Source organism: Plectrocnemia conspersa, unplaced genomic scaffold (genome assembly GCF_051122295.1).
Source record: "Plectrocnemia conspersa isolate PC_06_02 unplaced genomic scaffold, ASM5112229v1 ptg000002l, whole genome shotgun sequence".
Lineage (NCBI taxonomy): Eukaryota > Metazoa > Arthropoda > Insecta > Trichoptera > Polycentropodidae > Plectrocnemia > Plectrocnemia conspersa.
This window is the reverse complement of record NW_028277166.1, coordinates 10,157,644-10,172,241: the sequence shown is the minus strand read 5'-3', so window position 1 is coordinate 10,172,241 and position 14,598 is coordinate 10,157,644. Positions and strand designations below refer to the sequence as shown.

General features: G+C 31.0%; 1 protein-coding gene across 1 annotated transcript in view; it reads left to right on the top strand.

Annotated features, from left to right (window-relative positions):
* The window catches only part of LOC148237587 (tRNA dimethylallyltransferase), a 336,763-nt gene that overhangs the window by 58,998 nt on the left and 263,167 nt on the right, over positions 1-14,598 (top strand). Inside the window, exons 2-3 of the mRNA XM_088205628.1 lie at positions 5,739-5,876; positions 5,949-6,277. Coding sequence (XP_088061754.1) covers positions 5,739-5,876; positions 5,949-6,277 — 467 coding nt within the window. The remainder of the gene's footprint in view (positions 1-5,738; positions 5,877-5,948; positions 6,278-14,598) is intronic.

Genomic DNA, 14,598 nt, shown 5'->3' with positions numbered 1-14,598 from the left:
TGCCACCCTATTGCACCCCACACCCTCCTAACAGCTCCCCAAGCTATCTAGGAGGGTGTGGGGGTTCTCAATTACTAGATTGAACTTATTTTTGTATTGAAAACATATTTATTTTATCTTGGTACTCAATGGTTATACGAAACATTCGTTGAAAAAGTAATGTAAATATTGAAGCTTATCCTTGTAATTAGTTTTTAGATAGAATTTATATTGTTTTTTTTATAATCAATTAATATTTACAGGTGCAACGTAAATGGCACAAATTTGCTATTTTATAATAGTTAACAAATTGAACGCTTTATATGCGGGGGAGGAGAATCTTCGTTTCGCAACGCTTATCAGTTAAAAGCGAGAGACGAGGACGAAACTTTTTTTGTACTGCGATGATGTAAATTCGTTCATCCAGGCTTTTCTGGTATCGTGAATATTTACTATTTAGAATCTACTTTAACACTTCATTATTCTGATATAAAAACACGCCTCTTGCTAGCATTTCGTGTTGCTGTTTTTTTTTTATTTATTTACGAAGTTGATAAAATAAGTTTGAGTAGTATGGTCTTTTTATGGGATGAATCTTAGAAATGTAATATCACACGTTTCAAAAACAAAAGCAATTATTTTTATAGCAGACGGCACCATCGTTGCTTTTTTGCAAAGCTTTATGTTTTATTGTAAATATTATGTTGCAACGTAACAGTCGTAAGCCCAATGCGTTGCAACCAGGGCCGCCGAAAGCGAACCCGGGCCCTGGAAAATAATGATTTTGGGCCGCATGACAAAAAAACATTTATGATTTTTTTATCGTCGTAATATATTGTTTTGAATGAATATTAATAGGTACAAGCTAACAGGGACTTATTTAAAAGGATGAGTAGTCAATTTTATTGCTTTTGCCGTAAATTTTTGACTTCTGAGAAGTGATAATTGTTTTTGCCAAATCTCTGTTTGAATACACTTTGATCAATACTTAATATTAAAAGTCCGTAGTAATTTCGATAAGAATAGCTTTCATATAATATTGAAGTGCAGACAAACTATGGAGCAATATGCGAGATGCGACGTCTTTATGTACTTCTTCCGCTTATTTTCCTCTCAGATATGAGCAGGCTTAGTTTGTATATTAGACTTAAGTAATAAAAGTTCTAAAACTAATTATTTTTAAAACTTTCATTAGGCTATGTTTGGGTTTGAACAGCAAATTGAGTATCATATACATTTTAAAACAGCATATAGTTTCACCAGCGCCTATCAATTAAAATATATTTAGTAGAAATATGTATCTACTGATCAAATGTATTTGAACTTTACTAGTAAAAATATAATTTCACTCAAAAATAGACATTCACTGTAAAAGTTATACATCGCCTTTTTTATTTCTTGAGAAATGAGAATTTTCATTTTTATTTCCTGATTTTATAGAAAAATTTTGATAAAAAATAATATATGTAAAATATAATGTGAATATAATAATATTATTGTATCTTTATTATTATTATTATTATAAAAAATCGGTTAATATTAAAAAAAACCGGCCCCAGCTGCAATGACATATTATAATGATTGACTTACTCAGTTGGTACTGATTTACCCCGTTGTATCATATTTGGCTTACGCCAGTCAATATAATACTATATAAAAAATAATTCACTGTTTTTATTTTTGCAATATTTTTTTGCCAATATTTGTAAATTATACTATTTTTAGTTTTTAAAATATAAAAATCGTAAAACATTTATTATTTATTAAAATATATTAGTAGGTTCTTTAAATAACTTTTTAATCACATACCTTTAAAGTAAAATCAGTTGTTCAAAAAAAAATCAATGGAAAGCCCCCATACATTTTTGTAATCTGACAATTCCTACGTGGAGAAGTTTTTTTTATCTGATTATTAATATAGTTCTTAGTTTATCAGAGCAAATATAACGCAGATTAGAGTCGTTAAGAAAATCGTAAATATTTTTTTGCCATTTAAATACTTCCGACCTCTATTAGAAACTTCCAAAAAAGCATGCATATTTTCAAACATCTGGGATGTTCGCACCCTTTCTTGTGCAACAGTATTAAATAATCGATTGTTAAACATTTAAAAATATTCCTTGTAACTAGTGTTTTTTTTTTTAGAATTATTTCTCGAGAAGTCGGGCATTTTCATTTATCGTAAATTTGCTGATTTCTTTAGATTATTTATATAAAAATATTCGCACAAATTAAATTTGTGCGAATATTTTTATATAAATAATCTAAAGAAATCAGCAAATTTACGATAAATGAAAATGCCCGACTTCTCGAGAAATAATTCTAAAAAAAAAAACACTAGTTACAAGGAAGCAATACAATTATCAACTGCTAAATAAGCAGTGAGACATTAGGTGTTTCTTTGGTCTGCTTAAGCATCACTTCAAAAGCAAAAACATGTTTATATACTACTCTGATGTGAGAATAGACACTACGTATCAGTGAGTTGAGCGAATGATCTATTAGTGAGGACAATACTTTGTGTCGTCGATATAGCAATGAATTATACGAGTTGTATTAGAAGCCCTACGTCGTCAAGTATAATAAAATACAACGCCTCAAGTGGGCTAGACATACCAGTGTAGCCACTTAATTTTTCCACAACTTGAAAGTAAGAAGAGTGCATGTAGACCGCGATTGCGTTAGATGTATGGTGAAGAATAGCGGAGGATCACAAAATACTTCTGCATCAGCGACTGGTACCGCACTGGCGATCCAAGATAGGGCGAAGTGGAAAATAATCTTAGATTAGAGCAATGCCCTATACTTTAAATGTTTAAATTGTTCTTTCATATAGGTGAACTTTTTGTCTCATCAGTGGTAGCATTTGTAGATACTTTTCTTCCATATTTAAATTCGTCTGCCTACTTTTTACCATATTGTAATATAAATTTACAGTTATTTTAAATTTACAATTAACTTTAATTGTGATAAATTAAATTGTTTATTTTATTGATATTTACTATATTCATATTATTTAAATAGTTAATTTTTAGTAGTATATTCAACCATAAAATATGTCCTAAATGTGCATCTGTGAATGCGCTTTTATGGTTTGATTTATATGAATAATTAAGACAAATGCAGATTGCTTTATTGGCAGCTGTGCATGAATTATGAAGAATGTGTGGTAGTCTTTAATTAAACACCTATTTATAGTTTTAATGAATGAATTTTATTGGGATAATTAAAACGAGCTTTCGGTAAAAGCAACAGTCGGTTAATAACGAGCGCACGACAGGAACTGTCGTTATGGGGTTTTGTAGTAAAAGGTACTTGAATTTTAACGACCATCCGCGAGGGTGTTGCTGTCTTTAACTTTTTTTTATTATTATTATTATCGTCTCACACCCCTGTGTGCTATTGTTGAATCGAATTTTCGAACGGATGTTCACACGTTGAAATCCTACTCGCAATTAATTGTCGAAACCTTCGGGGCGTATTGGAGGCTGAATCTGAGTCTGAATTCGAAACCGGACGGAGGGGGTGGAGAGGAGGTGAATTCAGACAGACAGGATGTTGACAGCTTGAATTGGATAGTGGGTGTGGATGCTGGATAGGGTTGCCAACTCTTTGATTTAAGGAAGAAAGCACACCTGTCTGCTTCATTCCTAATAAAATAGTTACCGAAACTAATGACCAGTGGTATGAACCTTAGTGTTTTTCAATATATATCGTGTCTGGAAGATTATATTATATAATTATAATTCCGATCGATCACCACAGATTAGGTTTTCCTAGATTTTTCTAATCTCAGGGATGAATCTCGTGATGAATAACTCAAATAAAACTGAACTAGGTCGTGCACAGAGCAATATATATTGATTGTTAGTTGTAATACTAGCTTATAATTAATACAATATATTAATAAAATAATTTGCGAATTGGTTTCAGTCTGGTGTTCCACTACTTACTTGCAGGTGTTGATTGTGGTTACTCCGTTGTAATGCATTGAGCCTGTTATATTACAATGGAAAATATACAAAACAAATAAAAAAATCTTATGGATTTTATTCAAGAAATACTTATTCTTTCCGACGATACGGTTTGATACAACAGGTCGTGCAACGAGAAGATAGGAGGTCATTTTGTGTATTCGCCGGGCTTGCAAAGTATTGTGTATCCTCAGTATTTTATTCCACTAATAACTGCTCACAACTACTCAAATTAAGAAAGGAATCTACACGAAGAAGCCGAAGTTAGCTAACAGAAAAGAAAATGGCAGACTACACGTTTCTGTATATGATTATTATAGACTCGGCTATATAATTCGGACTTTGCTGATTCAGACTAACATTTGTTTAGAGCCATACTCTCTGAATTTACCAGTAATTATCTCCTGCCAAAACCAAGTTTTTTCTAAGGATGTCATTTCCAAGGAGTAGCCGGATAGTCTGAAAAATCAAGACTGCGGCTTGAAGGACTTAAAGAGAGGCCAATACACTGAAAAAAAATCGCGTCATTCCAAAAGCTTCGTTCAATAACATTTTTGCGTTTATGCACTTATCACCAGTGATCGTCAACCAGTAGACATTAACGTTGCAAAGCGATCGATCTGGTCGTGGGTCACCTGGTCGGGTTTCTTTCTCTCTCTCTATCTCTCTCTTTCATGACCCATTTCCGTCCACGTGCTCTCAGGTGCATTGCGCAACTGTTTACTGTTTACGCGTCGTGTGCATTTATGCAACTGGTGGGTCACGTTAATCGATCAGGTACATAGGTACTCATGTTTATATATACAGCTGCCACGTAACATGTTAATCGTAGCATTGTTGTGATTAATTACATTGAAACCCCACATTTTATGGTGTTTCAAAGTAACTTTGCTAATAAAAAAATAATTTTGTGACTGAAACACAATATCGTTTGACAACAAAATAAATGATCAGAAATTAAACCAAATCTTATTTGGATTTTTGAAGACCATACGATCTAATTGGTCAACGAATGTATTTTCCATATTCGTTCATCTGCTCGCAAGGAACATATGAAAGGGTTCGCAAGAACTCAGGCTACTTATTCATGCAATAAAAAATATCAAACAGGTACGCTAAGGCTGGCTAACAAAATCACACTACTCAATCCTAAAAACTGAACATTAAAAAACTAACAACACTGCTAAAATAATCGCGTAATTTTGAAATCTTAGAAGTTCAATATATTTAACAATAAAAAAACACACCTCAAAATAATATATTATTAGATATCGTCACTTATGTTACTTTCTTTGTAACAAAACATGCGTTAGCCTAATGTGTTACAACGGGGCTAACACAATCAATAACTACAAGCAAGTGCGCTATAGCAAACTGATATCAGTCTGTAGATTAGTAACGTTTAAATAAATATAAACTATTATTACAGCTTACCTAGTACTATTTTATTTTAATTATTTATTACTATAGTCCTTCCTAAGATTAGGATAATCTAGGAAAACTATACGATAATCGATCAAAATATAATTATATAATAGTTACTAATTCAGGTATTATACACTGATGTATACCACTTGTCTATCATTCTAGTCTTCGTTTTTACTGACGCGAAAAAAGGTTTGTCATCACATTATAAAAAAATTCCTATGAGTTCGCTAAATTAATCATTTAATAAAACGACTATTTAACTTTAATATCTAAGAAGGAAAATAAATTATTTCATATTAATATTTTAATATACGTTTATGAATTATGTTATTTCATTATTTATTCTCATAATTTCAGATCTATAAAGGATTAGATATAATCACAGCCAAAGCGACGCCAGAAGAACGTGCCTTAGCTCCTCATCATTTTTTGGACATTTTGCTACCTCATCAGACGTACACAGTCGTCGACTTTCGCAATGGAGCTTTAAAAACAGTATCCTTTTTTACATATTAACTTCAAAATAAATTACATATAAACACAATATTTTCTTAACTGTATACAAAGATTGATAATTTGCTTGCCAAAAACAAAATGCCCATAATTGTGGGCGGAACAAGTTATTACATCGAATCGATACTGTGGAAGGTACTCGTCAAAGACATAGAAGATTCAGAAAAGTACACTCTGGTGTCGGAGCGTAACAAAAAGGGTGAAACGGAAGACGGAGATAAAAATGTAGATAAGGGCGAGTCGTGCTCTAAGGGCGTCAAGCGCAATTTGGAAGATGAAGACTCTGCCCAGTTGAATAGAGAAGATTTGCATGCGAAATTGAAAGAGGTAGATCCTGAGATGGCAGATAGGCTGCATCCTAATAACAGAAGAAAAATTTTAAGGTGAGTGATCTTACATTACTAATTTAATTTTGTGTAATGTATAGTATAAAACATATTTTTTGAATTATACAATGATACTTGCTCTATATTATATGTACCTCTATATATATGTTAGTAGGTCAAAAGATTTGACTGTAATTATATTATCTTATCAGTCTTATCGATTATATGAACTTAATTAAACAATATAATAATGTGAACCAGATTCACTAGACGCAGGTTACTTAAAATAAGTATGTATGTTGTATTATATTATAAAAAAACATGTGTAATATAATATGTACTTACATAAGAAATGAGCAAATGCCTCGAAATATACATATGTAAATATTTAAAAATGGCCACAAGTTATATAACTCAGAATAGACGATCGGTTAAACCAAATTTTTAGTTTTCTGTAGATCAAATATTTGAACAAGACATCTTGAATTTATCATTTCTTATCGTAAACGATAATACTTATTGAAACATGCTTTTTTCGGTTACGTTAAAAAGTTATAACATATACTAATAATAAATCTTACATTATCAGAATATTTATAGAAAAATATAACTATAAATACATTATATATAAAATAATTAATAAATTATATATAGGTACATATGCATATTACTGATATATTTATAATTTATTAGATTATTGCTCTTAAGAGAACATCATACTTTTATTTTATATAATTAAGTTTTACATTGATGTGATATATACTTTTATAGTGTATGAATATTTTAACCTTTGCTAGAAATGCAAATTATATATAATAGTTACCCGCGACTGATATTTCTCGCGATATAAGCTATCAAATATGCTCCATTTTACTTTTTGATAGCATAAGTATCATTACAAAATATACTCTAAATTCCAACTCATCCTTTCCCACATTTCTTAATCTCGACTATAACATTTCATTGACATTTCACCTATACATATTTCCTGATTGTGATGTACTTTTTTTACACATTTCAAAGATTAAAAACTTCTCAAAATATATTTTTTAATAAACATATATTTTACTTTCTTACCTCAATTAAAATTATTATCGTAATGAAATATGCTACAATTAAGAGGATTATATATTTTAGGGTCACGGAGTGTTGTAAGTCAAGATACGAATAGAGATTCTTAATCTCCTACGACCCGAATCATAAATCATATTAATACTTGACATCACCACCCTTGAATGAATTTCAGAGATTAATGCCTAAAATATTGTCATGGGATGTCAGATACATTTAAATTTTTTTTAAACTAATCAGTGCTATGGATAATCGCTTTAAATGTATTATTTTAAAATGAGCTAGTTATTAGATACACATACGTGGCTATAAAAAGAGTGTTATAGTATTCTGAGAATTATTTTTTTATGCAGAAAATACATTCAATAACCATTTGGGTTTGAATCCCATATGAACGTTAGTGTTTCTCAATTAATATAGTGTGAATATTATATAATTACAATCCTGAACAGCCATTACAGATTATGTTTTCCTACATTTACCTAATCTTACGGATGAATATTGTGATAAATAAACAAATAAAATCGAGCAAAAATATAGTGACACCTATTGATTATAAGTTGTAATAATTTCGTTTATAGTTCATAAAATAGTTTTCACTAATCTGCAGATTTAAGTTTGGTGTTTCACTACTTAGTTGTGGTTGTTGATTGTGTTTACTTAGTCATGGCACATTTTAACAACGCCTGTACTATTAGGTCTTGAATTTGAGGCGTATGTGTCAAGTAACAAATATCAAGTAAAGTTTAATTTTTAGATTATATTTTTAAATATGAATATAAAGAATTGACAGATTACTGATATTAAAATATATATGAGGTGTAATAAAAATATGTTGAATACACTATTTTTCAGCTCATTTATATGTTCCAAAGTCGCAAAACGTTGTCCTTTTAATATCCTCTTTATATGCGAGATCAGAAAAAAATCCAAGGAACCATATCTTTTATTGTGAGTGTTATTTTTGACCAAAATTAAAAAAATGCGTTATCCTGATTCAAAATTCAAGTTTGTCACAATTTTTACTAGAGAAAATTCAGCCAATTTCTGAGATATTTTTTCAAAAGGGAGTACGAGTCGAATCCGTATTTGTATCTTAGTGTCTTTTTACTAGGAACCTTGGGATATAACTCATTGCATTCTTTGCGTAGCGTCTAATCAACGATCTCTTTAAAGTTGCTAAGGGGTGGTGTCGACAATCACTCTATGCTTGATGACTTTCGGCTGCAAGCTTTGAGTGCCCTAGAGTCGCCATTGCGTACCTTATTTTTGCCAAACACAAGGACATTTTCAACGATAGCTATGAGGAGCTGGAAAAAAATATGTGTGATGGTACTTATCTATTTTATGTGTGCACCGTATTTTTTTAAAATTTAATACATTGCATTTTAGATAGTTATGTGATCTTCGCACGTTAACATACTTCCTACCCCTGCTACTGTTATGCAACTTTAGGGAATAACGCCCATGCTTAATCACATGTACTATAAAAACACTAGGGTGGTCTTAATAGTTTAAGAATTAAGGTTATAATTTATACAAAAAATATAGTTCTGATTAGGTAATAAAAAAAATAAGACCGATTAGCGTAGTTCAAATATTTCCGACCTCTATTATAAGCTTTCAAAAAAAGTATAAATATTTTAAAACATCTGCCATAGACCAACTTTTTCTTATGCAGTGGTATGAAACAAATGCAGAAGTTGTAAAACATTCTAAAATATGCGCACAAATACATTTTTAACAAAAAAATCATGATTTGGCATTTTTCTCGAGAAATTCCAGAAAAATAATTCTCGAGAAGAAACACTCATTTCGACAGTGGGCACTCTATTTGCTTTCTAGTTCCGTTGATCTTTCGCGTGTCCAAGTGGAAGCTCAGGTGGAAGTTTTAAATGATATGTTAGCAATTATGTGCTTTTATACACTTTGTCAGCCTGGGGAAGGTTTTGGGGTCGCACGCTTTTCGCTGCTACATATGTATGTGTTCTTACTGAATTATTTATATGTTTCCTGTTCGTTAAATTTTGATCAGGTTGCGATGCGGAAACCTAGAAAATTTTTATTCTTATCACTTGCATTTATAAAGGCATTCCTATTGTTTTGTAAATACAATTTATAAAATAGCACTTACAAGAGGTTCCGAATTACGATTTTTATGCTTTTGACTAATCCCTATATTGTAAGTACGATCATTTAACATTAGTTTATGGCGCTTTTAACGCGTAATAAAAATTTTCCTCACTATTTTTTAATAAAGGATTTGTACCTGCCGCTGTTTCCCGGTAGTCGCTGATAGCTTCCATAGACTTATGCTATTTACTCACTAAGTTACCCTAACCTACAACCTCTTGAACAATTAATTAGTTTACAGACGTTGTACTGATTCTTTCTGTGAAAATCTAATAATATCGTGTTAAATCTAATAATATTTTTATTCTTTACTTAAATAAGTAGTTTATATATTATTAAAAAATAATATAATAATTCATATATAATTTATATTATAAATGATTTAACCACAATATTGCGGTCAGTCAGTGATTGCTAAAAAAATCATCACGCACTCAATATTTATCACACATATAAAAAAAAACCAAAACAACAGCTTTTCGTAGGTATCTCTCTTCCCTCATTAAGGAAGTAAAAGAGACGATTCAGAGGGGAGTTCGCGAGCGCTAACGTTCTAGTTGAGACGTACAGAAAAAAGTTGTTTATTAGTAGCTAGCGCAATCTCTGCCTTGCTTTCACGCACTAAAACTAGCTAGCAACAGGCCGATAACTGTACCTAACAACCCATTGAATTTAACGTGTGTAATAATTTTATTACATACAACCTTGGAATTTAAACATTTTATCATTCAATTTGCGCTTATCAAACAAATACATATGTATTTGAACATTTATATACACATATAGAATGTACAATATACACATGGCGAATTTTAGGCGATTATTAACTGCCTTGCGCCGGAATTTTAGTACTTTTGGTTTTATCTTACATGTATTCAGCTAGAGATAATGTTTCAAGGTTTTCATGATAGAGAAACGCATTTGATTCATACGCAAAGCCTTTTTTTGTTATTAAATGGCGCTAACTTTTTAGCTCTGATACTGCATATCGCTTTTTTGAATGATGAAATTTTATCTTTAATTGAATTATATAATGAAACAGTGCGCATGAAGTGGTCCTTTTTTTAAACTTTTTTTATTAAAAATAGTGACCTAGTAGTTTAGCATCTTTATACTATTTAAATTTATTTTTAATATTAATAGTAAATTTATCATACAGTCCGACGAAAATGCAAACTAGATTAAAGTAAAAAAATCTAAAAATGCACTTGTGATTTTTTTTATACACCATATAACTCATCAATGAAATATTTTGCTACTAGTTTCCCACACGTTTTTTCCTAGAAAATTATAGTGAAAGAATAGTGCCGCATAAAAACAAGATATCACAGAATATAAAATTAACAATATTTCACAATCAGCACTATATGATTATTGTTTATAAATATTACGTTTTTGTTAATGAAAAGTATTTAGCCGAACTTCCGTTTCGTTTTTTATGCCTTATCATATACTATATACCTTATATAATTCTAGATAAAAGACGTAACTAAAACTAATGCGCAGTTATTCACCTATTTTTATATTTACTTTTATCAATATGTTTATACGTATTTGTAAACATTCTATCAAAGTGAAACGCATTATGTGCATGATAAAAAGTGTATGATAAATATCGTCTTTATTTATTTAATGTGTATATAATGTTTTTAAAATAAAATGATTTTACATATTATTTATTTAAATAATATAAAATAAATATGTTTAGCAATATTAACATTTTTCAATAAATAAAATAAATACATTAAATATATATTTTTAATTATTAATTAACCTCCATTAGCCCATTAGCTTCAAAGTAGTAGCGTTTAATAAATATCTAAAATTAACACCCTATTATATTCTGTTTTTTTATGGTTTAAACATGGTTTTAGGGGCTGTAATTTAACTTTTTAGGGGAAGAAATGAGACATTGTCCTCCCAGGAGCTTAGATTTTTTTGTATGATATCTTAAAAACGTGAAAAAATTAAAAAAGGGGACGACACGTTTATTAATTAAAGAAACGCCACCGGTTTGTAAAGAACCAGGGTCGAAATGATTGACATTTTAATTATTTAATTAAATTAAATTAATTTATTATATACAATACAAGTAAATTAATAAATTAATATATATATTTCAAATGCGCCTTTTTATAGCAAATGTCCCTATAGAACGGTTTGAAAAACACTTATTTTACGCTGAATTTAATAAGTTTAAGGAAAACATATAGCATAATTCGTAACGTTTCAGACTAGTAACTTTGAGGTTGCGGGTTCGAGCCCCTGCAGCGGCACTCGAATTTTTATTTATAAAAATGTGCTATTGGTAAAAAACTGGCCCCAGCTGAAATGGCATATATTGTTTATAAGTTATATTACACATAATAATTTATAATTATTAATATAGATGTCACCGATTCTCAGTCAGTCCGGTAGTTAATTCTTACTTTGTAGGTATTCATCAAATTTTATTGACTTACTCATTTGGTACAGATTTTCCCCGTTGTAACGCATTGGGCTTACGCCTGTCAGGTTACGACGGAAAATTTAATAAAATAATAATAAGACGGAAACTATGGTTGTGCTGTGCCTCCTCGTGAAAATCCTTTTTCTTTAGCTCCCGAAAAAAATATGTCTTAGACGAGCATTTTCCATATATTTTATATTCTAATATTTGACTTTGGTTGGTCAGCCATAATTACATATTGCCCATAAATAATAGTTTTGTGTGTTCTTATGAATGAGTTATTCTAAGTATCTCATTATTAAGGACTGACTGGAGTAATAATTGGTTTTGTATGACTAGATCATCTTTTTCTACTTTAGAACGCCAATACTGTGTAATGTATATATACCATTAAAAAACTTGCAGCTTTTTTCATCCTATTTGTGTATTATTGATGACGACGATTTATTTTATAAACACTTTTCTAAGACCTTTCAATATCTTATAGCTAACTAATGTATATATTTACAGCGCAATATTACATATAACTATGCTTTACAATTAGTTGTAAAAATAAGAAAATAAATACTATAGATTCTATCAAAAAATAAAAACAGAAAAATACCTCCTGCATCTCTTTGATATACACATATTTATCTGTAAATGAATTTAATATATATTATAATCAGTAAGAAAAATCATATTAAAAATAGTTTTTAAACCAAAGTTATAAATTAAATGTGAGGCTATAATATTATTTTGCCTAAAAAAAAAGCAACTATAATTTGTTGCTATCTAATCTTATTTGTAATGATATCAATGCCCAGTATAATACAGAAAGCTGGATTGTGATAAAAGTAGTCGTGAAGAACCTACTAGAAGGATCTTTTACAATTTAATGATTTATTGTGTATTTTTTATCGTCAGCATAATAAAACGATTGTGTATCTGAGCAGATATTCATTTAATGGTATATGTACATTAACAGTTTTAAAAGCAATTTCATAAAAAAACCGTAACATTACTTGAAAAAAGGCATTAAAAGATCGGTTCACATCTTTGCCGAGCAGATATCAAGCATTCCCGGATTTACATTGCATAAAATGATCTCCGTTTTAGGCAATAACAAAAAGTCTGGTTCCGCTCCGAATCATCAAAATTAGCCAGACAACGGTAACGGACATTGAACTTCCTCCCATTCTGAAGGGTATCGACGGTTCCCGGGTGCTCTCCACCCGCATCCTCAAGTTGTGTGTAAGCCGAGTTCAGCTCATTAGCGACCTTAGCACTTCCCATCGGCAGGCCGATGGTCCGCGTCCAGTCTCAACCGAAGTCGTCCCCGGTGGACGACTGCGATTGGATTCCCGGTCCGGAGCTATCTTTTGTTGGAGACGGGTTCTGAAGGGTATATAAGCCGGAATCCGGCTGTATTAATCAATTCCTTTAGGGAAATTATCCAGAACTACCTTTTCGTTTCCGACTTAGGCACGCCGAGTCGACTGAGATGACTCGGGAAAGCAGCAGTCTTAACTGCTTAACCTGAATCATACGGTTTTAATCCGACCTTTGATACGACTTGAAAACTTTTATGGTGAAAACAGATACGTTTATATAATATATTCATCATTGCACAAATTATACTTCTGAATTATTTTTCGATCTTATTAGCATTACTATTTTTGTTAAGTGTTGTGAATATGCTTTGCTATGTTGTATTAATAACAAATTATATTTTTCTTCAAATCGGCATATTTTTACAGCGTGAGAATTTGTTTAAAGCATTTTTCGTCGAACTTATATGTCATATAATAATATGTGCATACATTGTGCTAGTCCGACAAAACATTACATGCACATTCTTATCCGATGAGTAGATGACTCTTGCGCTCAAATCTTCTTCTCTTTCATTCGCGATGATTTTCGGTATCGCATTTTTTCTTCTTTGACCTTTTTTTAGACAACAGGTCTTTATTCGACCTCTGGCGCTGTCATTGAGTCGACACAACGCAAAGGTCAAGATTGGGGACGAAATTTGTGTGGGAAAATTACGTCTCACGCTGCGACCACGTGAATCGGGCGCATCAATGGACCAACTATGAATGAACCGTAAATGTGCGTAGCGTTCGCTTATAACCCATTATTGTTTTGTATGGTTACTCAATTAGCTTACGAGCAAAATATGTAAATGCGACATTGGCGGTGCTCCAATGCATTTGCAATAATTACTGCATACACACATTAAATCCGCCCTATATATTTCAACTCTGTTAATACTCGTAAATGTTGCGCTAATGCGAATTGTGTTTGATTATGTGATAGATCGGCCACCTGCGGCTCACGAGCGGTTGGTTCATTTACATTACGGTCCTATAGAATATTTGGTGCAGTTTGTAAAGTACTGAATAAAAAATGGATGGTTGAGTTTTTGTTTAAAAAGGAAAAGAATTTATTGGTAATTGATGGTTTGATAGTATGTGTGGCTATTGTGCAGTTATGGGTGTTCTGCAAAATTATAATTGTTAACTTAAACAATTTTTTAAACCCTCGCATTATAATGTATAAAGTACAAGGTAGTAGAATATTAATATTAATTTAAAGTACAAATTTATAGCATTATAGATACTCATGACCAACTGAAAACTGTATGTAACAATGTTTGCTTTATCCGCGACTCGTCTTTAAGGATCTTCTAATCTACGGCTTTAAGTATATCAAAGATTAAGACATTAATTAATTAAATGCGTAG